This window comes from Pygocentrus nattereri, chromosome 22 (assembly GCF_015220715.1).
Source record: "Pygocentrus nattereri isolate fPygNat1 chromosome 22, fPygNat1.pri, whole genome shotgun sequence".
In the NCBI taxonomy this organism is placed as follows: Eukaryota; Metazoa; Chordata; class Actinopteri; order Characiformes; family Serrasalmidae; genus Pygocentrus; species Pygocentrus nattereri.
In genome coordinates, this window is record NC_051232.1 from 17,793,670 (window position 1) to 17,817,443 (window position 23,774).

A 23,774-nucleotide genomic window follows, 5' to 3' on the forward strand; every position below is an offset into this window, starting at 1 on the left:
CTGTGTCATGAATGTGCCAAGGTCTATTATCTGACCAGAGGACATACAGTGTGAGCTGTTTTGATGTAGTGACCTGAAAAAATATATGCTATAGGCTACAGGCACTTCAGAAGCTGACTACAATGCAGAGGTCAAACAGACCTGTTTCATAAAACAGATTCACAAAGCTATAAACTACATCCAGATATCTGAGCTGCCATGTAGTCTTATACATATCCATCTCTAACCATTGCCAATAATTGGATGAATGCTAATCAGTAGTTGATGTAATATGAGAGTCACTGGCAAGTCATTAACATCAGTGTTAGCACTGTCCATTTAGGTCTATGTGTGAGTGTTTAAAGAAACAAAATACCATAAATGGAGTTCACCCACTTAGACATGTTTGGCTAACTACAGGGCTAATGTAGATAATAAGTAATAAGTAGTACAACTAATAAGCAAAGATCAGACAACAAACATGTCTTTGGATTACTGACTATGTCTGGGTAAAAAGAAAATAGGAAGGAAAAAGGAAAATAGAGTTTTTTTGAGGTCTAAACAGAAATGTTTATTGTACTGTAAGGTGGATGTGACGGGTGGGCCGTACCCCTGAAAGATTAAGGTGTGGCCCGAGTGAGCGGATGACGTCTTCGGTCAGGTCAGACTGTTCTGCGTCCCACACAAAACCGATGGTGACGATCTCAGGGCAGTTCATCAGAACACGGCGGATCTTAATACTCTGCCCACAGTTGCTCTGAGAACCAGAAGGAAAAGGGTGGGTTTAAGATTAATACCAGAAGAAACAAACTGAAGAAGAGGTAAGGGTTTTCATCATGACACCTATGCCTCATTTGTTTTTGTCAAAACTCCCAACTTCACGGTCTTATTAGGACACTAACAAGGACACCAAAACTTGCCACTTAAGCTCAGCCACCCTCACTCTTTTCTCAAGCTGTACTATACTTGTAGCAATGAGGCAAAAAGGGAGGCATAGGAGTGAGTAAGGGAAAATGCGCAACAATAGAAATAAAATGAAAAGCATGTGAACAAATAAATGCCTTTCTGCAGCACCAATACCACTGAGAAGGCAGAGGACAGAAGAAGAAAGCCAAAAATAAAGAAAGAAAGACAGAAGGAGAAAGGGCAAGAGAGAAAGACAGACTACTAGTTGTTACAAATACAGTTACTAGCCAAGTTATTAGCTAGCTAGCTACATCAAGGTAACATAATTAGTAACTCAGTATGTAAATTATGGCAAAAACACTACCAGTTCCAAAGTCATCCAGGGTTAATACTCTAAATGACTGGTGCCCGGTTGCTCTGACCTCCATCATAAGCAAGTGCTTTGAGAAGCTGGTAATAGACTTTATCTGCTCCTCACTACCTGCCACTTTTTGCTTACAGACAGATCCACTGATGACGCAATAGCCCTGACTCTACACACCGCCCTCTCCCATCTGGACAGAAAAAACATGTATGTGAGTATGCTGTTTGTAGACTACAGCTCAGTGTTCAACACCATCGTGCCCTCAAGGCTCGACATTAAGCTTCGGTATCTGGGTCTGAACAGCTCTCTGTGCAGCTAGATTCTGAACTTCCTGATGGGCTGGCGCCAGGTGGTAAAGATGGAATGGAAACTGCACTGCCACTGAGCAGAAGGCTCTGCAGAGTGTGGCACGGACAGCCCAGCACATCACCGGGGTCCAGCTCCTGGATTTACACACCAGCCACTGCCTGAGAAAGACCAGGAGGATTCTAAAGGACTCCACCCACCCAAGCCACTGTCTGTAATCACAGCTGCCGAACAGGAGGTGGTACAGAAGCATAAAGTCCAGAACCAGCCGGTTCCGAGATCGTTTTTTCCCCCAGGCCATCAGGCTGCTGGACAGCCAGTAGTGCTGGCGTAATGGTCTATAGGCCTGTCACTGCACCTCTGAGTCATCATCTCCATGGACAATCTAAACCTAATCCACACCTCATTAGACTCACTTTGATCCTCTGCACCTTCAATCTAGCAAATCTGTACTTACACATATAGATTGACATCTTGTACATCTTCTATCCATATCTTGTATAATCTGGAAGATTTCTTTATCACTATTCTATCCCTGAGTACCTGCATCTCATTTTTTATCTACCTCAAACTAACTGCACATACGGAATGTGAACAACAGCACATTTCATAGTTTTATTTCAGAACTTATTATTGTACAACTATATACTGGAATAGTGCAATACTAGTGTATATTGTATATATTCAGAGTTGGTGTATGTACAGGGTGAGTCAAAAGTCACAGGACACCGTTTTATTTCAGAAACGAAAGGGAAAATGACATATCTGAATACCCCAGCAAGTATCAGGTGAGGGGGCCTATCTTTCAGGCTATGTCCAGAACATGGCCACCCTCTTGAAAGTCGCCATAGTGGATCAAGGGAAAGTTTTTCCAATGGGAAGGTGGTCATGTAGCAGATCACAGAAGACCAGAATTGTCCCAGAAATTGATTGCAGCAATCAGATTTGCAATATCTCTTGTGGTTCAAAAGTTATCAACACAGAAATTTGCAACAACAACTTTGAACGTTGCCTGTGATGCACACCAATTTGACGTGTTCAATGTGCTGTCCCTGGTGCTGAACACAGAGCTGAACCGTTATGTACCTGCATGAGAATCTCTGGAGAAATGCTGTCACAAGCCTCCATGATGCAGTGCTGAAGGTGGTGTTTGTTTTTCAGCATGCACAACTTGATTGAGATGACCCCAGAGATAAAGTTGATAATAAAATAAAAAATAAAATAAAATAAAACCTGTCCTGTGACTTTGACTCACCCTGTATAAACATTATATATATATATGTATATATATATGTATATACATTTTTTTCATCTTAGATATTTGTATTTTTTTGTATTTAAATTCTTTAAGGGGGCTACGCACCTAAGATTTTCACTCACTTCCCACCTGTGTAAATGTGGTGTGACAATAAACGTGATTTGATTTTGATTTGAAATGTCATCCTTCCTGTTCTGCTAGCACAACATAACACAACACTGGCTAGTATAACATTTAACAGTCATAAATTAACTTCTACTTAAGACTCTTCAGTTATTCTAAGCTAAGAAATTTACTTGACTGTAAAATGTTACACTAGCTAACTGTTATGCTGCCACCACAAGCAATAGAACACGAGAGGGTTCTAACACACGACCTTTTGTGTTCTGTTGCTATTATACAACAGTTAAATAAATAAAGTAAGAAATAAATAAATTGGCTCATGAACGTGGTATTTAACGTGTTTTGATGTTCGCAGTTCCTTCCTCCAAATTACAGTTCCTTAACAAGCAGCTTGTTGCTACGTCAAGAGTAAAGAGCTCCGCTCACTCTATTTTATGCTAGCTAGCTGTTTGCTAGCACAACACTTTCTACTTCGCTAACACAACAAGAGTTAAAGGAAGACATTACTTCATGCTCTGAAACTGCAGGTCTATAATTGCTGCTGGCTAACTGAGACTGCAAATATCCACTCTCTGACAGCCAGAAAGGTAACCAGGTTTAGCCGCCACGTCCAAAAGACGCATTGATAAAGCAGCAGAGCCCAGTCTCCTGCAGTTGCCAACGGAGACGAGAGGGCAATAGCGGCTAAGCAAGGCATGCTATTTATAACCACTACAAACGACTGGCAGCTTATGCTGCTTTGCTTATGCTGCTTTGCCACAGCGGACAGCGGACTGGCTGCCGTTATGTGCCTAACATCTGTCAAAATCAGTTGATCAGCTTTTAGTAGAACAGTGTTCAATTTCATAAAAGGATTGTAATATTAAGCACAGCTATTACAGTGCATAACTGATGAGATGATCTCTGTCCTGTGCAGCTTGTAGAAAACTCCTTAAGTTTAACTCCTTAAGCTCCTCTTCAGTTATTGATTTTGAACCTATCATTTGGTAACTACTAAAATTGGGCACATTGTGCATAATATAATGTGCATGTGATAATGAGGGATAGGACATTGTCAAAAAATACACTCACAAAAATAATTAATAAAAATTTTAGTTGATTACAGGAAATATTCTCATTTCATTGGCTGCTTGAATGTTCACTGGTTTTGTGCCACTCATAGAAAAACAGCAAATGAGAAACAGAAAAGCAAGCAGTAAGTGAAACCGGTGATGCTCAAGTGAAATACAGAAACATGTGCTCGGATGTCCAAGGCATATCCTCGGAAACACGTGTCATCCCCTAGAGAGCTACAGTAAATATAGACCGTCACATGACCCGCTGTTATGTCATCGCTGGCACCGAGTTGAAGACAGGCTCGAGGCTGATTCAGCAGATATAAACCACGTTTGGGTCTTAAGGACCTACACAACGTTGCAGCTTTGGTGATTAAGTCTCATCTATCTAATGACCAAATGGACATAAAAATAGGTGAACACAGCAGAATTAACGAAGATGTTTAGCAGACAAAGTAAGAAGTAGTTGGTATTTTTGTAATTATACGTATTCACACTTTGTGCCATTATCTCGTCTACAACAATGCACAAACATTGGGCTGGACAAGATGGGCAAAAGAGCATATTGTAATATGCCTTGCAATACATTAAACACAAAAATATATTTATGTTTATTAGATTTAATAATGGACAACACTATAATAATAATAATAATAATAATTATAATAATAAAATAAACCTAAACTATAATATTTTTATCCAATCTTTCACAAACTGCACTGCATTAAATCCAATTGAACACACCTAATCCTTTACTTCTTTCATATTCTTTTAGTACTTTCAGCATCGAAGATATGCTGAGGAAAGCTCACTGCGACATGATTTAAACACAACAACGAAAATATTGTCATATTGCCCACCCCTATGTTGACCAAGATTATTTATCATGTTTGGATCACTTGATTCATCAAAATGCCCATAGAAACACATCAGAAACATTGTGTTATTCAATATTCAAGATACTTACTGCACATTTGATATTTCAACCTGCAAGAGTCAATGCTGCAACAACATTTGACAAAGATATACTGTACAGCTGTGATACACTTAAACATTCACTTGCACTTTTTTGAAAACATCTCAACAACTACTTCAATTGAATGTATACTGTATGTAAATACTGCACACCACAATGCAGTTTCTTTCAAGATCAGATTTATAAACTTAGTGTTTTTTTAACGGTCTTGATTAGTGCCCCACAACTTGCGTGGAATTTACAGGTCCTCCTAATATACGCATGTGATGTGCAGTTCTTTTGCTGCTTCTGTAATGCTGTGATCTCTTTCAGGATTAACAATGTTTAACTTTTCTGTCTGTCAGAGGAATTCACCAACATACCATATGGGAATGGTGGGCAGATGGCAAGATTTGATATGTTCATATACATATCTGCTGATGCCAAAGCATAAACATTTAACATCTCTGTCAGAATAAAACCTTGTATCTCCTCCCCCCAAGTAATTTGGACAATTTTTTGGTCTACTAATTGTGAAATTTTAACGCAATGTAAAAGGTAGCTGGTGTTTACAACTTTTATTTAAAAAAAAACAAACAACAAAAATACAACAAAAAAAAAAACTGGAGGTTTTATTCCATTAAACGGACTGCCTTTATTTTTTAAGTGATGCACTGAAATGACTTGATTGATTCACATGAATAAATATACCAATATACAGGGTGAGTCAAAAGTCACAGGACACCGTTTTGTTTTGTTTCATTTTTTATTTTATTATCGACTTTTACTTTTGGGGTCATCTCAAACAAAAAATTGTGTTTGCTGAGAAAATCCGCAACAAACACCACCTTCAGCACCGCATCATGGAGGCTTGTGACAGCATAAAAAATAAAACAAAATAAAACGGTGTCCTGTGACTTTTCACTCACCCTGTATATATCAACACAATTATTGTGAAAAGTAAGTAAACTGAGGCACAAAACTGAGCTGAGGTATTTTCTGTTCTTTAGGTGGAAACAATCAAATCGATTCAATGCATTGCTTTCTTCAGTAAAGAACATCTTTCATTTATTGATTTTTTTCCCTTAAATTCTTCTCTGTAGAATTTACTAAATCTTTTTGCGGGTGTGAAATCTGAACGTCTGACATAAAGATGCCCATTAGATGATTATTAACAGAACATCAATGTGTTCCACAGAAATGGATGTGATGGTACAACTACTGTAAGGTGTGCTCAGAACAGGTGTTAGCACAATTCTGATAAAATATAAACAAGCCAAACATTGTTTTTATTCACAAATTCATTAGAAAACGAAAGTTAGAGAGGGAGACCTACAGGGCAGTTGCGGAGGTCTCCGATGGTGTTTGCTGCCTGCAGCAGTTCCCCAAACATATCAGACCTCAGCCTGTCTGTCCTCTCCAGCACACGCTCCACCTGTTGGCTACAAACAGAGCACAAAACAGTTAAAATGAGACCACATCATGTGCCGATGTTCAAGGAAAGTTTAAAGGAATATTTCAGCGAAAAACTGTCCCTCGATCTATATGCAGTCGATTAGCCAAGACATACAATACAGTGCAAAACTATCTATCTATATATAAACTTAATTAAATGGGTAGTAAATGTTTATTTGCTCAAATATGCACTATTGTGACAATGAACACAAATAACTTTCATATAATAAACCATGTTTATATGTACATTCGTGTGTTAATTTTCAAACTTGGCCTCCCAGTAATATCTGTATTTATCATCCAATACCTGGTATGGATCTGGTATGGGACATTTTTTATTATTTTTTTTAATTAATTTTTTTTGTTTTTTTTTTAAACAAGAAATTCTTCTTCATTTTCACTTCCTTCATGTTTGTTCATTTAAATACATAACAATATGTCTACATTTACATTTATGGCATTTGGCAGACGCTCTTATCCAGAACGACTTACAGTTTAATCATTTTACACAGGTAGGCGAAGGTGGTGTTAGGAGTCTTGCCCAAGCACTCTTATTGGTTTAGTGTAGGGTGTTTTCCCAGGTGGGGATTGAACCCCAGTCTACAGCGTAGAACGCAGAGGTGTTAACCACCCATGTCAGAGACAATGTCAGAAACCACTGTCTATCTCTCAGTGTGGTCTGAGGCAAGTGATGATTTAGGCATGTAGTTTGCATAATGCTAATAGGTGGGCTATAAGCTTTCAATACTTAGCTACGTTAGCCTCAAAGCCCCAGAGCAAAACCAAAGTAGTAACATAGCTAGACTTCAAATATGTCTTGGCTGATTAGACTACATATGACATAAGTGGAAAATTGTGATTTTTTTTGCCAAACCCTTCCTTTCAAAACACTTTTTTTCAGCATGTCAAAACATGAGGAATGTCTGGATTTGGCATTCGTATACTGAAGTTTCCACAGTAAATGTCATATTTTATAGGCATTCCAAAGAGGTTGAGATGGTGGATGGTCTGGTGGATGACAGCTCACCAGAGGGCCGTGGTGGAGACGTAGTGCACGAGCTCTGTGAAGGGGAGAGGGTCTGATGATGCTCCGCAACTCCGGCACACAAACTGCAGAGCAAACACTGTGGTCAGTACTGAGCAGCTGTTAGCACTGCATTTATATGCTCTATGCTACATTTCTTTTATTGAGAACAACAAGCTGTTCAACGGCCTGCAAAAAACTATATCACTATCACAGGAAAAAGATGTTATAGGGCCTATATCAGGGGTGCACAACTCTGGTCCTGGAGGGCCAGAAGCCAGCACAGTTTGGTGATTTACCTACTCAAACACACCTGATTACGCTTATCTGTTAATTTTCCAGGTTTAGTGAGAGTGTTTGAGTACAGAAACCTCCAAAGCCCACTAGGACTGATGTTGTGCACCCCTGACATATACTGTATCATGGAAAATCTAAATATCCACACATAGCATTAAAAAAAGAATTTGATGCAGAATGCAAACATTGTTTACAATTCAGAGCATGCCATTCACTCCCCAGTCCACGCAGTCTATATAAATAAACTATTCTGTAAAAACAGCCTGTTGTAAATTCATTGTTTTTGTAATGTCATGACATCTGTCTGTTCATCCCACTACAGTTTAGCTCTGCACAATCACAGTGATGTTATAAGCAGTGTTTCAGTCCAGCCTGCTTTTTAAAAGAGGAACAATACGGGGCAACAATCCGAACAGAGCTCATGTACACACATATCTTAAAGGCACAGTAACAAAAAAGAAAGACCTTTCTATATAAGGCAAAAAAACCTTCAGAATGTATTTATTATTTTCAGTAACTGAATAACATTGCCTTCATCATATGAACGCATAGTAAAACTGAGCTCTTCCATTGTTTCTAATTTTCATCACTGAGATCCAGTGAGTGAAGCGGCTTCATGTTCTAACCAAATGAGTGTATATATATCATATATTTCAACTATAACAGAGGTCAGCAAAATGCGGCTCTTTTACTGCTCTGTCGCAGCTCCACAGCAGAATTAGGTTTTAGGTAATAAATAAAAGAATCCTCCTTTGCAGTACAATAAAGCTCTGCTGATCGTTTCAATGCACTTTTAACAACAAATGGTCTTAAACGCTGGAGTTAATGTAGCCTATAAGTGCTAATCCATTCTTTAACGCTGAAGGTTGACATAGTGACATAGCAACGCAGACAACAGTCATATCTAGCTAGTAGCTAATGAAATGGCAAAGAGAAAGATTTACATTGATAATCTGCAGACAAACTGACTTATTTGCAACTACAGTCTATCAGCTGGTTTCCTGATACATTTAATCTACTCACACAGAAAAGTAATAACATTCCAACTGGTTAGAGGCCTTATTTGCATACTGCAACCTTCTGCAGTATCAGTACTGCAAATGCCTCTATCACAACAATAAAACACAAACATTATATTGTGAAGCACTATGACAGAGCATGTTATTGACTGAGAGGTGGACAAATCTGGCCCAAAAAGATATGCTAAAACATAGTACCTGTTCATAGAGAGTCATGGCAAACTTCTGATGTGTGATGCAGGACTTTGAGGTGCAGATTTCAGCTGCCGAGTCGGACACCAAGTGCAGGTGGATCCTCTCCAGGATGTTCTCCTGTCATCCAGAAAAAGAGGCCCAGACAACCAAACTGAAGGATCCTTCATCTATTCTAAGTATAATTACAATGGGTTTATTGTAGCTATTCTTAGCAGTATGATTACTTCTTTTATCATTGTTGATATTATTAGCACTCCCATCTTGTCATTATATAACACGGTCAGGAAGAAAAAATACACCACTTAAAACAAAAATCTATTTAAGGCAGAGGGGTAGAGAGAGTTTGTGGTTAAAGTTGACTACTCACATCAATAAAAGAAATGCTGTATTTTTTCTTCTTCATAAATCTAATATGATCTAAGACACATTCCAAGCATATTATATATGATTCACATTATGCATTAAAGTGAATGTGTGAGGCTTGGGCAGAGAGGGAGTTTCAGCTTTCTTTGGCTCATAAATATGAATTTACATCAACTGTTTCCATCAGAAAATGTCAACAATATATGCAAGTAAACTGAAAAAAGTGATGCACTGAACTTACTAGACTGAACAGAATAGACTTACACATAAAATTTTAGACCCAAATTTTCAGTTATTCACATATTCATTCAATGGATAATCATTCAGCTTATAATTTGGGGATTTAGATATGTTTTTTTTGAGGAGGGGTCTAAATGTAGGCAAACTGCAACATGCTTCAATGTTCAGTGGTTCTCAGAAGAAACAGTCCAAAACGCAGCATTATTATTAATACACAGCCCTATACTCTACTCCAAAAGCCCACCACTCCACCCATATCAACATAAAAGTAATTGGATGAATGAATTTTAAACAGCCCAATATAAAGATTTCTTCTCTTTTAAAAATGGAACTACTTTCAGCGTGGCACAACGACACCACAATACATTTTTTCAGCACATTCTTGTATATTTATACTTTTTAACTGCACTGCTAAAATGTGGAAATATATACCGTCTCAGCTCAGGCACCTGACATCCCTCACAGCAGTGAATGTAACGCCTTCCCAGGGTGGCTGCAAATTGACTTCAGCCTCAACTTCGGCCAGAATGTACGCCCTTTGTACCTTTTGTTAGATAATCTCCATGAATCACTAGCTAACCCATATATGCAGTGTGCTTTTACCCCATTGTCCTCCATTAAGAGAGGCTAGCAGGCCTGGCAGATGTAGTGAAGCTGAGCTGGGAACACAGCAGTCATCTGTAAGCAAAGCAGCTAGCTTGAAAATTTGGATTTTACAACGGATGAAGCTGCAGATACGCTTTCAACATGGGTGTCGGACACAGATTTTCTGTGTTTTTTCTGTGTTTTTCTCAGGTATCTGGTATGAGATCTGTGCCATCTCCAGTTAAAACAATATAAAGGAACTAGAAAGGAATTTAAAGGTTCATAAAATGAAAGCAGCACATTTCCTATGCACTGCAGTAAAGGTGACGTACAAAGCATTCGGCAGCGTCATCCATGAGGCCCAGCTGGAAACGCTGTTCATCCTTAAAGGTCTCGGCCAGCGCATGCCGCAGGGTGTCCGAAGGCAATGCCCGCTCTCGACTCTGCTGGAACTGACTGAAGATACTCTGCAGTGACACAGAGCAAGAGAAGAAGTTTTATTGATACAGAGCAATAGAGAACTAGCCATTGCTGGTTCTGTATTGCTACAGTAATTTTGAAACAAGTGTGATATTTTGGTCACAAATCAAATTTAGAAAGTTTTCTCTCTTAACCCAAATTTAATCAGTCAGCCGAGCCATGTTTGATGTCTGAAGTTTGCTTCTTTAGTTTTGCATTGGAACTGAGATAAGAGGCTAACGTAGTCAACAAGTTAGTGGAAGCTAAAAAAAAGCAGTTCACAAAAGAACACATTTGAAAATATGTGAATTATTCAAACATAGCGGACAAAAATCTGTCCCACTTTATATTAAGTGTCTCTAATAACTGTGTAGCTACATGTGAACAATATATACAACAAAAATGCAACGACTAATGATTTAGTCACTGTTACAAATGGATTGGAGAAGCACACCCTGTGTAATTGCACACGTGATCAACTTCAGTTTTGCTTCATGTAATTCCACAAGTGTATCTTAATAGTTGCAACAGCCTATACTTTCTCATGTATTTACACAAGGGTAATAACATAAATGTAATTACAGCAGTTTTTTTCAGAAGTTTGTTTCAGCAGTAAAAGTATGTAATAACTTACATTAAGACATTACTTACACTGTGCCTGCCAGCTTTCCTAATATTTAGCTAGTATTTATGTTGCTAGTGCTGTGACACTACGACCTGTTTTAACTTTAAACCATTCTGTAATGTGACAGTACAGAGGACGTCCCCTTATTTTAAAATGTAGCTTTTAGGACATTTATTAAATGTGTTGCATTCTAGAGACTGCCTCTAGAGATGAGATAGTGAGCTACTACTGGGGCAAACCAGTACAAAACTGAATGTAGATGAGGATGTCTTCTAAACAAGGTGCTCAATGAGGAGGAATGCACTTTGCATGACGTTAACTGGAACTATATTTCCATTATTTGTTAGCTACAGCTCCAGTGCAAAATTATAGAAGAAATCTTCACACACCAAATGTGTCTTGGTTGATCAGTTACATCTGGAGTAAAGGGGAAATTGAATTGAACTACTTTTTTTTGGATGTCACTTTCAAATCATAAAATATCCATGACAGAGTGACTTAAATTAGCAAAAACACCACAAACAGTCTCGTTCATGTATTCAAAGCTATTCAGCAGGACAGGTCACTTGCAGTATGTGTTTACAGACTGACCTTTAAAGCACAGAAGATGCAGGCGTCGCCCAGACAGAAGTGGGCAGACAGCTGCCTCAGACTCCTCCTGAAGATGTCCAGCTGCCACAAAACCTACGTGAACAAAACAGCTCAGTGCGACTGAGTATTACATTCATAATCCTACAGAGGGTGTAACATTGATGTGGTTTCTGTTGAGAAGAAGCCCAGAAATGAAATTATTTACCTTCTAATTTTTCATTTATAGCTCTACCTGGCAAGCAATGGAGAATATACTTTAGAAATTTGAGTCTATGTGCCAAGTTCACAAACATGGATTAAGCCTAATCTTGGTCTAAATTTCAGTGTCCATAGAAAATTACCATTGGAAATTCTTACACTCTTACCAGTTAGTATTTTTCCATGGTAAATATCTGTACCAAGGCAAATGTCTGCATTCAGCTACTTGTAGTAGCATCATTTATTCTGATTATCCATTTAAACCATCAGTCCTGTAACCTGGAAAGTTGACCTCATTTAGCTTGTAAAGGCCCTCTGAAAAAGACTGGGATCAGGATGGATCTACCCATTGTAGGAAGGTTGGCGACTACTTACATGGTCTTTACCCAGCATATTTTCAGATGTAGGGCTGAAAGATTCAGATTTCTGCCTAGTATTCTGACTGTGATTGTAATTGCAATTGTTTTCTAAAACTGAGGGTCAGGGCTGTTCATTTTGACCAAAGAAACCAGCGCATCCATCTTTTTAGGCTTGAGGCTTGAACACTGAACATTGTACACCAGACTGGGAGTTAGTTGTGTTTGTGTTGCCATGTACAAAGGTCTGTTCAGTTCACAAGCTCTATGTTCTTAGCAGAGGTGTAACTGTTCAGTCTTTTCATGGGTCAGTTTGGCCCTGGTTTTTGGGCCACTGTTCGCAAAGCATCATAGCTAAACAAAACAAAACATAACTAGCATTGAACCTTGCATAACACATTAAGCACAAGTTTAATGCAAGGTATGCAACTACAAACAGATTCAATTTTGCAATTTCGATATATAAAAAGGATTAATCTTTCAGCTTAACTCACCTGCACGGCACTGTTTAGGAAGCAGCTGTTCTGGCCTGGCTCGTTGAGGAGGCCTTTGGTGAGGGCCAGCGAGAGCATGCTGCCTGGCTGATAAGACTTCCCCAGTCCTGTCCCACCAGGTCCCCCTGTGCCAACACTGCTGGTCCCTGGCTTCCTGAACAGCTTGACCCATGCCATGGGGCACGAGTCCGCCCCTTTCCAGAGGTCAGAAGGAGTCACTTATTAAGGAAACAGCAAGTGTCTTTGTCTGTCTGGGGCCACATCTGTACCCAGCAGTCCCTGTGCCCGACAGAGATGACAATCCCACAGTGTGCTGGGTGCAGTCCTAATCGGTAGAAATAGCTACAACGAAGACCAGTTTTTAGAGGGAGCAGAATCTGACTGCAGACCATTGGGATGGAAGAAAGTGTCCCAAATGCAAGCGTCCCAGCCTAATACAGATTTTCTCGAGCACATGGTGTCTAGCCACAGGTTGTGACATATTGTTTCTTTGCTAATCCCGCAGATTGAATGGACATGCTGTGTAGTCTCTGCCTGGGGGAAAACACTGGCATTGGCATGCAATTGGAAAAGGAGAAGGGAGATGGAGAGTGGGATAAATCCATTTTCTCCAGGGCTTTCCTGATAGGGTCAGCACAGGTCAATCAGCAACTCATCCATAGGGACGTTTCAGAGCCAAGGGTCAGTACATTGGCCACAAAGAATGACCTGCCATGATTGACAGAGAGGGGGGGGTAAAGGAGAACAGAATCAATGGTTGTTAAATAGAAAGCCACTTCAGACTAGAACAGCTGTTTAGCAAAAAAACACAACTATTGTTAATGTACAGAGCAACTGATGCAAACTTGCTACGTTTGTAGAAATACTAAGACTTTATTTAAGCGTATACCTAATCCATGTCCTTCACATTTCTATGGTTATGCTTTAGCTAAATCGCTCTGGGCACTCTTTCCTTATCATCGTCCAGCCCCCTGGGATCAATAGGCCGTAAAACATTTGCTGAGCGCCCTGAAGTTTTTTGCTGGTTCAGCTCTACAGGAGAGGCGAGGCCAGGTCCAAACATTACAGCAGACACCCCTTTAACTCTGAGTTCACTTTCAATGTTACGAGGGATTAGGGATACTGCCAAGATGTAATATCATGCCAGCCTCTCTAACGTCTGAACCATAGAGTCTGCTAACACCCTCCTCCGCCTCACTGAAATATGCTTTGACTTCTGCTATTTGGGGTTTACAGATTTAAAAGCTTTGCACTCATTTTTACCCTTTTAGAGCCAGAAAAAGTACAAGAAGAATATGCCCATAAATCCTATAATAAGGGTGGCCAGTATGGCTAAAATATATCACAATATTTGAAGACATCTGCACTATAAATGATACATTTTCTAAGGTTTGTCAAATTAGATTCAACAACAAATTGTAAACAACAATGTTTACCGCTCTACATCCAATTATGACAGTCAGTAAAACTTTTATGTACTCCTAACAACGTCCTGACTTTAGGGCAAAGCCTTAGATAGCCATGCTGTTTTAGAGCCTCTTCATTTGAATTTAATTCATTTTAATTTAACATTCAATTGGTTGGAAGATTCTTACAATATCTTCAGAAAAGCTTATTGCTATATAGTTTATCACGATAATCATATTGTTATATTGCCTATTCCTAAAAGGAACTGTGGTGAATGGAAGCTAATGACAACAAGTTATACATCCATCCATCCATTTATCCATCTTCTAAGCCGCTTCTCCGTCAGGGTCGTACTGGAGCCTATCCCAACGGTCTTTGGGCGGAAGGCAGGATACACCCTGGACAGGTCACCAATCCATCGCAGGGCAGACAGATAGATACACACTCACACCTAGGGGCAATGTAGCATGTCCAATTGGCCTGACTGCATGTCTTTGGGAGGAAACCGGAGAACCCGGAGGAAACCCACGCAGAGAACATGCAAACTCCACACAGAGAGGACCCTGGTCGCCCGGTCGGGGAATCGAACCCAGGCCCTCCTTGCTGTGAGGCGACAGCGCAACCCACCACACCACCGTGCCGCCAACAAGTTATACAATCTGTTTTAAATAATGTTAAGTGGCCCTTGCTATCTTTCATTCAACATCAGCAAAATTTGCTGTCCTAAGCGTTTCTAAAGCACCATTGGAGCACTTGCAGAACCTGTATTTAAAGAGCCATGCTTAAAGACACAGGTAGCAATGAGGAAAAGGGCAGGGATTGTAGAATCCTTAGCCTACAGTTAGTACTGTGGCTCCAAATTTTCAAAATACTTGCTACATTGTAGAAAGGTAGGAAACCCTGAACGAGTCTCTGACAGTTTCTTTTGCATAATAGTAAGTGGCCTTTGTTAGTTTCCATTCAGCAATAACTAGATTAGAAGGGTTGAACCGCTTGTAGAGCACCACTCCAGCAACTTTCATCAAATGATTTGCTTAAGCACAGAGTTGTAATGGTCGGGGGACCATTGGTAGGGACCACAGAACCCAAAGGGCTTAGCCACTTGGCCATTCATTTTTCACACCTTCAAAATAGCTGCTACACTGTACAATAGACGTAAAATCTGAATGTAAGCATCACCAGCTCAGAAGATTTGCTGAGGCTCAGGAAATGATCTTGTTTTTTTCTCTTCTTCACTACATGGTATGTCGGTGCGGGAAAGATTTGTGAGTGTGAGCTAGTTACCAGGCTATTATTAGCTATAGCCTATTTAGGATGTATAGGATGAATCGTTTCCATAGTAAAGGTAAGCTGGGAAGGCGTTCACTACCAAATCCAATGTAGAATGCAGTGGGCAATGCCCAACAACCTGAAACAAACTCTTGAGACGCGGGAATACTTTGATTTCAAGTAAGACAATAAAGTAGTTGACACGATTTCTAAATCGTACTGGTATTTGCCACCTTACATTTGTGTAGTTCCTATGTGTGAAAGTATCTGCCAACCAGCAATTGGTATTTCTGAATTCTAGTCTAGCCAGGGTCATCGGGTCCACTTACTGTCCACACTACTCATCAAATCAAGAACACGTAAGATTACACTTAGAAGGTTTCGGCTAAAGGAAGATGTTAATCTGTGTTTGAAGATACTCTATCTTAAAGTAGATTGTAGGTTAATCCCACGTGAGTGCTACTTCTAGGCAACTGGCAAGATGATTAAGCTTTGCTCCATTCTTGGAAAGAGAAGAGTGGAGAAGCAAGTGGGTTAATAGCCCCCCATCACAGCTAATCTGTCAAGAAGTCGTTTCAATGTGTTTCACCACATGACTAACATATATGAGTCATTAGGTGAATAAATAAAAGTCCTGCAGCACTATTTTCAGACAGTATCAGGATAGGAGGCAGTGTGTGAAGGACTTCTGGGCTTTCTACTTTTTAAAAGTACAGTTCAGCAAAGAACCACGAACGTACTTCGCAGGCAAGTCATCACTCTGTAATGGCAAATAGACAAAACACAGGTTTTAGTATGGCAAATACTACTGCTTTTAGCAATGTAACGTGTACACCTTTCCATAACAGCATGCCATGCAGTCAGAAACCACATAAGCAAGTCCATTTTGATTACTTACCAATTCAGTGCACTTTGAGGCAAGTAATGATCTAGGCATGCATGCATGGTTATTTATGATGTTAATCAGTGAGGAATAAGCTTCCTTTACTTTTGCTACACTAGCCTTGAAGGTCCAGTCCAAACTAATGAAGAGTACGTTAGACACCAAACATGTCTAGGCTGGAGGAAAAACAAGTAAATTTGATTTGTTGCCAACCTATTCCTTTAAATAAGCACTGCTGTTATTATTAACATACTGATACGTAATTCCTAAGGAACCTTTATTAATGCCATGAGAAGACTTCTCTGGAATAAGTATATTTATCCTGCTGTTTAAAACGGACTACTTTATTGTTCCGAAGTGCTGTTTACGTTTCTCTGACGACTTTACTGCAAGAAACGCTTCAGTGTTTGATTTGTTAATCTGTTGGCCGAGATTCGAAAACAAACGCCATCACTTTTATTGCAATGATACAAGACTGGGTGTCATGCGCTGTCTGTCTTGCCCAAAAGAGACTTCTTGGAAATTATGAATGAGCTCAGGATGAACACAGTGCCAGGCAGGAGGTGTACGTCAGTAAATACGGCTAAAAAAAAGTTCTGCTGTTAAGTCAACTATCGCACGCAGTAACCAAAGCATGGCAGAAGGGCACTGCCCAGGAGGGGAGGCCTAAAATAAAACACCAAGATACTTCTGACATTTTCACAATACACATCACAATCATGACTGTTTTTGAGGTTTGAACTGTGTGAAAAACACTAGTAGCACCAAAATTAAGCAATGTTATTATTTAAAACCGGGTCCATTTATTTTTTATGCAACAGTTCATATACTGCACTGCACTAAATGCAATACAACAGGCCCAATTATGCTCTATTTGTAATGAAACAGTTCACTGGACACTGTTCCTCAAGTACTGATGTCCTTAAGCTGAGAAAAGCATATTGTGTCATGATCTATCACAATAATGATAAAACATCATCATATTGCCCATCCTTACTTCTCCAATGCCCCTGGCCAATGCTTTTCACAATTTGGAGACTAAAAAATGCAGGTGCCTTTGAGCTAAAACAGACAGAAAAGCTGATTTCTCACACATTCACAAGTCCACTATTACTAAAATACAACGATTACTATTCACCCTCCCACATCAGTTTGGTCAGACACAGAGCTAAATGCATAAAATCAGATTTTGACGGAATTTGCCAGCCGTGGCATTAACGTTACCACTGTGACAGCTAACATGACGACAAGATGCAACTTCTTTCTAGAACTTTTATAGAGCATTTCTTCATAGGCTGCTGCAACGGCAATAAAAAGGACGGGATAACAATGATGACTATGAAAGAATTAAGCTCGGAATGGAGTGGAAGAAAGGATTTGGATGGCTTGAGCATGATTGAGGGGCAGTCATGGGCTGGAGGTTAGGGAACCAGCCTCGTGCCCGGAAGGTGACATGACTGAGGTGTCTTGAGCAAGACACCTAACCCCCAACTGCTCCCCGGGCGCTGCGGATTGGGCTGCCCACCGCTCTGGGCAAGTGTGCTCACTGCCCCTAGTGTGTGTGTGCTCACTAGTGTGTATGTGTTGTTTCACTTCATGGATGGGTTAAATGCAGAGGTGAAATTTCCCCATTGTGGGACTAATAAGGGTCACTTGATCTTAATTCTTGAAAAAAAAGTGATGTTCTGTCAAGCAGACAGTCAGGAATACACTGAGAATTATTCAAAAGTTTGACTGGTAGGAGGTAAATAAATAGAGTGGACGTGGGGGCAAAAAGCAGCATCTGGCTGATTTTTCGTACTGAAGCCTGATGGATGAATTTAAATACAATGTACGCTATAAATATGCTTCTATAATTCTGGCCAAAAATTCTTAATCTTAGCTGCAATATTTAATAACTTGATGGTCCAAGTGGTAAGTGTAAATGTTTATGTCTGTCTACCCCTGCATGGTGTAATTTTATACCTATCTACCCCTGCACGGAGTAAACCGATACCATTTCACACTGAATTTGTCACTTGTAGCTCACTGCAAAGAAGCAAAAGCACAGATTCTAAACTTTTAATCACCAATCAAGTAGAAAAGAGGAGATTTTACTATGATCTGCATACGGTATTGTTTTGTGCATAATAACACTATAAAAAATTGCATTGTGTATCATTTCCATGGCAATAAACGACATCACATCAACACAGTTTTGCCTTGTGTACTTGTGTACTTGTAGTACAGCAAAACACCAGTAAAACTGACCAAAGCTCAGGCAACGCTCATCCTGGGCCTTTAAAACACAGGGGCTGAAAAAGCCAACCCATGGAGGGTCACAGGATTGTATAGAGCTATTAGTTCCAGCCATGCACCACAGCATCTGATTTCACTAATTAGGCGTCCAGCTTTGTTAAGAAGGAAGATTTATTGGTGAAGCGAGCTGGTGTGGCGCAGAGTTGGAATGAATACAGCAGCCGTAAACACTGCGGGCTTGGGGTCAGAGCCAGTGTAAAACTTGTTGCCGCAGTGTCGCAGTATATTACTGTTAAAATCACACTCTGGAACATCGCCATGGCTACAGCACGAGAAGTAAGTGTGGGCTGCAGATCCGCAGGCTTTTACAGCAAGTGCCGCTTTTTAACCGTTATTAAGACACTAGCACACTTACTTGCTCAGTCTTAATATAAGTCTTTCTATTGGATTCCATGGGCAAATGCCTTTCTGTGTCTTACAAAGACTCAAGAGTGGGAAAATGTACCCAAAATTGCTGCCATCTCTCTCTCTCTCTCTCTCTTTTCATATTCTTCCAAGTCGATTACATTAAACTTACATTAACAGTAAGTCAACTGAAACTGTTCTTGAATGATACTGATTCATTTAAAGGGTTGCATAATTTTCCTTAATTTTTTCCCTGTGAAGTCCATTTAAGTATTTCATTATTATGTGACCAACTTTCCAACTTTTACAGGCTGCTTTTGTTACTGTGCCTTTAAGGCTGTTCTGTAAATGAGCTCAGTTCTGACTGGCCACCTTGTACTGGCTCACTGGCCTCATTCAGCCTGAAATGGAACTCCTTATAACTTCAGTATGAGTGGGCGGGGCTAAACTGTGTTAGGCTCAATAGGCTCAATCATAAAAACAATGAATTCAAAGCAGGCAGCTTATTTTCCTTAACCATGTTACATAAGGCATCGCATTTTTTAATTACTCAAACATAAACAATTTGGCTTCCGTGATATGGACTGAGAACCAAAAACATCAAGCTGACAGCGTCTTGTGGGCAGCGTCCTGTGACCACTGATGAAGGACTAGAGGATGACCAGCACAAACTGTGCAGCAGCAGATGAGCTGTCGTCTCTGACTTTACATCGACAAGGTGGACCGACAAGGTAGGAGTGTCTAATAGAGCGGACAATGAGAGGACACGGTGTTTAAAAACTCCAGCAGCTCTGCTGTGATCCTGAGAGTCTGATCCACTCAGACAAGCGCAACACACAATAACACACCAAACAGTACCTGCTCTGTGGTGGTCCTATCTCTGTGGGGGTCTTTACCATTGAAGAACAGGGGGCTAACAAAGTATGGAGAGAAATTGTCAGACTGCAGTCTTTAACTGTAGAACTACAAAGTGCTCCTATGTGGTTAGTGGGGGTGATAAAGTGGACAATGAGTGTAAAACAACAAGGTAGTTTTAATGATGTGGCAGGTCGGTGTATATCGTCTAGAACCACACGTACCTTCCCTTAGGTTTACAGAAAGTACATCTGTACAGGTTTTCACAGGGTTACACGTCTTTTTTCTGGAGTTTACCACAAAAACTGAACAACTTCAGTCTAACGTTAGCTCGGAGGTCGAAACACTGACGTTATACATTTAACTGGTGTGACAGAAATGTAGGTTAGTGTCTCGACTCAAGAATAATAAGATATATCCAATAAGATAGAAAACAAACAACACACAAAGCTCTGTCTTCTGTAAATGTTTCTGTACTCACATAAGCTCTACAACTGTCGATAAGTAACTCGTCTCTTAGAAGAATTTGATCCCGAGTCGTATCTGCCATATTCACTCCACACAAACCGTCCAACGTGCACATTCCTCCTCGCCTGACTAACGTGGACCAAGTCTGCAGAATGCGACGCTTCTGCCTCCTCTAAACTGCCTTAAGCGCCTCAGAAAGCCATTCAAAAGCCACTGCAGTGCAACATTACGTTACTGAACACCCCCAAGCTCATTTAATAATAAAAAAGTCATAAAATATAAGTGGTAGATATCCTCACAGCACTGTTACACCTGTACAGAGCGCATGCGTGCCGAGGCTCCACTTTCAACTCAAATACACTTGAGATGGTAAGTTCGATTCAGTTTTGCAGAACCGACTCTTGTGAATTGTCCGTTTCAATGAATCAAAAGTCAGATTCAACCGATTCGTCAAGTTAAAGGAGAACTCCACCGATTTTCAAAAAAATAAAATGAAATAAAAAACTCTACAGAACGAACTGGTTGCGATGTAAGCAAAGTCATTCAGTGTGACTTGATCTGGAATGCTCCGTTTTAGAGAAATTGACCAATTCAGAACTGTTCACAGTGGTGCTGATAGTAACCAGACGTCCACCTTTAAAAGCTCCCTCAAATAAAGTTATTACACGAAATGGTTATGAATACACTACCTGGTGTCTGACATATAAAAGTTTTGGCTTATTGTGTATTGTGAATTTTAATCAATTTATTTTAATCAGTTCAGTGCATTCAGGGTGTTGCCAGGCAAAATAGTCCCAAAAGATCTTGTTTTTTGTTTGTTTGTTTTTTTTTCTTCTTCAGATTTACCATCACAAATGTTCCATATAAAACTCAGTAGACGCGCAGGTTCACTGGTGGTTTTGGATAGAAAACAACATGTCTATATTTGCTTAGTATACATTTTGTGCCCCTGGTTCCTATCACTACCACTGTAAAGAAATCTGAGTTTCTCTTCACATCAAACCCCTCTGAACAACACTGTTTACATCTCAAACACTGAATTATAAAGAAATGATACAAATCGGCGGACTCCCTCTTTAAGTTACAGCAGCACTAAATGACACAAGAACTACAAATACTGCAAGGGAAAGTATCCATAGCGTAACGTTACAGGTTATGCGACAAAAGGCAAAGGGAAAGAGAAAGCCTTCCGTGGTCCACAGCGAAAAAAAGCTAAGCGAGCATTCTTTTGTGGCGTTTAATAATTTTATGACGGCCAATTGTGAAAAATATAGACAGATATTTTTGAATTACATTAAACCTTTAACTCAGACATGAACCCTGCATATATGCTTGGAAAGTTCGATTCAGATACACCTGCGAATCGGTTCGCTCGGCTTCTTGGAAAAGAGTCGGTTCAGCAGAACGATTCATTCACGAGTCGAACATCGCTAAAATACGCTCAAAACGTGAAGTTCTCCTCAGCTAACGTTAACGACTCACCTCGAGTGTCGAAAAGGCAGCACGGTATTTCCAAAGCGGCTCGTGAAATAGTAGCATCGAAAATATTACAGTCCAGAGGATGTCGATAAACCGTTTTCCCTTTTTTCTGAGTCTTGGGTCACTGCAACAAGACGAAGTCTGAATCAGAAACCACAACACATCGATAACAGAAGCTAGCGTGTCCGCAGTCCGTCAGTCTCCCTCAGAAAAAAATACATCCACGGGCGGCAAGCTTGCTCTAGACACGGATGCGCTGCTGATCCGTTTAACGTCGTCGTCGGTGGCCTGTTTTTTTACTGTGGGAAGCGGTTTAAGCTATGAATGATTCCGAGCACTAAAAAGTCTGCATAGGATTAACGGTACCGATGGATTGGGAGTTCTAACGGTTATTTTTCTTTCCCCACCCGTATTCCAACAAGCCCCGCCCTCTCGCGCTAAGACTGGCTACTAAGTTCGTACTTGCAAGCGGGCCGCCGATACTACTAGCCAATCCTAGCGCGGTGTGCTGGACAGCGCGAGCCAATCAGAGCGCGGGAAGGCGGGGCTTCGTTCGAGTACGGGTGGGGAAAAATGAATAACGCAGAGTTACCAGGGTCAAACTCCGCCCCCCTGGGTTACTCTCTTTACTGCAATCCCACAAGAATAAAACTGGAAGGTGTGATGCGATGCGTTTGTCTGGTGCGTATTCCGCTCTAAAACCTTAATCTGAGCTTATTTTATGGCATATATGAGCAAACGTGCTGCGAGAACTGACGCTGGGCAGCTTTTTCAGAAGCAGGCAGCAAAAAAGAGCTTGTGGAGGTGCATCGTGACCAAGGTACACAATTCTTCAAGGGTTCTTTGATAAAGGCCATGAGTTCTATATAGAACCACCGTGCTTTAATAGTTTTTTGTATGAAGAATGTGCTGTATATGGTTTTATATAAAACCATTTAATACCAAAAAGGGTTCTTCTACTTTTACTTGACATTGTAACAATAGAATAACTCTTGGTTCTAAATACCATTGCCTTTACTAAAGAACTCTAGAAGAACCATCTTTTTTCAGCGCAACACATTCTCCATCAGTCTCAAGAACCATTATACCACAAAAAGAACCTTTGAAGCATGCAAATGGTTCTTGGAGTCTTCCTGGTTCTAAAAAGAACCACTGTTTTCACTAAAGAACCCTTGAAGAGCCCCTTTTTTAAAGAGTAAAGCCTGTTGTCTTAACCCATTTAGGTGCTATATAGAACCATTTTCAAAAAGGTTCTATATAGAACCACACACAACACATTCTCCCTCAATCTGAAGATCCATTTCACCATGCAAGAACAATTTAAGGGTGAAATGGTTCTACATAGAACTCATGGTTTTAAATAGAACCATTGTCTTTACAAAAGAACCCTTGAAGAACCATCTTTAAGAGTGTGCTAACTCCTGTGCTGATACTTGCATGATCATTTCTGCGCCAGTCGGCCGTGAAATGTTTCGGTGCTTTTAAGCCATAAAGTGTGGGTAAAGTTGACAGAAGGCGTGAGAACAGCGACCTCTTTCTCTTCTGTGCTGATGTCATGGGTGGCCTGCGGTGCTCTAGGCCTACTTTTCAAAACACACCGCACATTCCCTCTCCTTATGGCCCATCTAAAAGCTTTGGACAAAAGAAGATCTCATTCTCTGCTTTCTTTAAATACAGAGGGCAGTCAAAACTTGATATGAATAATGCAGCGTTTGCTGAAGTTCACTGTGGATGTGCTTGAGTCAATATGCACAAAATGCAGGCTTATGCATTTATCCATTAACTGTAAACATCACAAGACCAAAATAACTGGTTTTAGAAGCATTCAAACAGGTTGGCTATAACAAAGATGTTTTGCAACCTAATTTAACTCCTACAGACATCTCTGACCATGAATGGTGAGTTATGATATAGGGTACAGTG

General features: G+C 40.2%; 1 protein-coding gene across 6 annotated transcripts in view; it reads right to left on the reverse strand.

Annotated features, from left to right (window-relative positions):
- The window catches only part of usp53b (ubiquitin specific peptidase 53b), a 48,933-nt gene extending 26,705 nt beyond the window's left edge, over positions 1-22,228 (reverse strand). For 5 of the 6 annotated variants that reach the window (XR_001859063.2, XR_001859062.2, XR_001859060.2 and 2 more), the window contains exons 1-8: positions 21,855-22,228; positions 12,848-13,555; positions 11,800-11,892; positions 10,457-10,591; positions 8,940-9,053; positions 7,429-7,511; positions 6,283-6,388; positions 590-736 (exon numbers count right to left, since the gene is read on the reverse strand). Coding sequence is in view for 2 of the 6 variants with exons in the window: in XM_017722740.2 (XP_017578229.1) it covers positions 590-736; positions 6,283-6,388; positions 7,429-7,511; positions 8,940-9,053; positions 10,457-10,591; positions 11,800-11,892; positions 12,848-13,024 (855 nt within the window). In the remaining 4 variants the exon portion in view is untranslated. Of the gene's footprint in view, positions 1-589; positions 737-6,282; positions 6,389-7,428; positions 7,512-8,939; positions 9,054-10,456; positions 10,592-11,799; positions 11,893-12,847; positions 13,556-20,385; positions 20,642-21,854 lie in introns of those variants that run through there. The other variant, XR_001859061.2, reaches the window with a different exon arrangement.
- Positions 22,229-23,774: the final 1,546 nt, after the last annotated feature.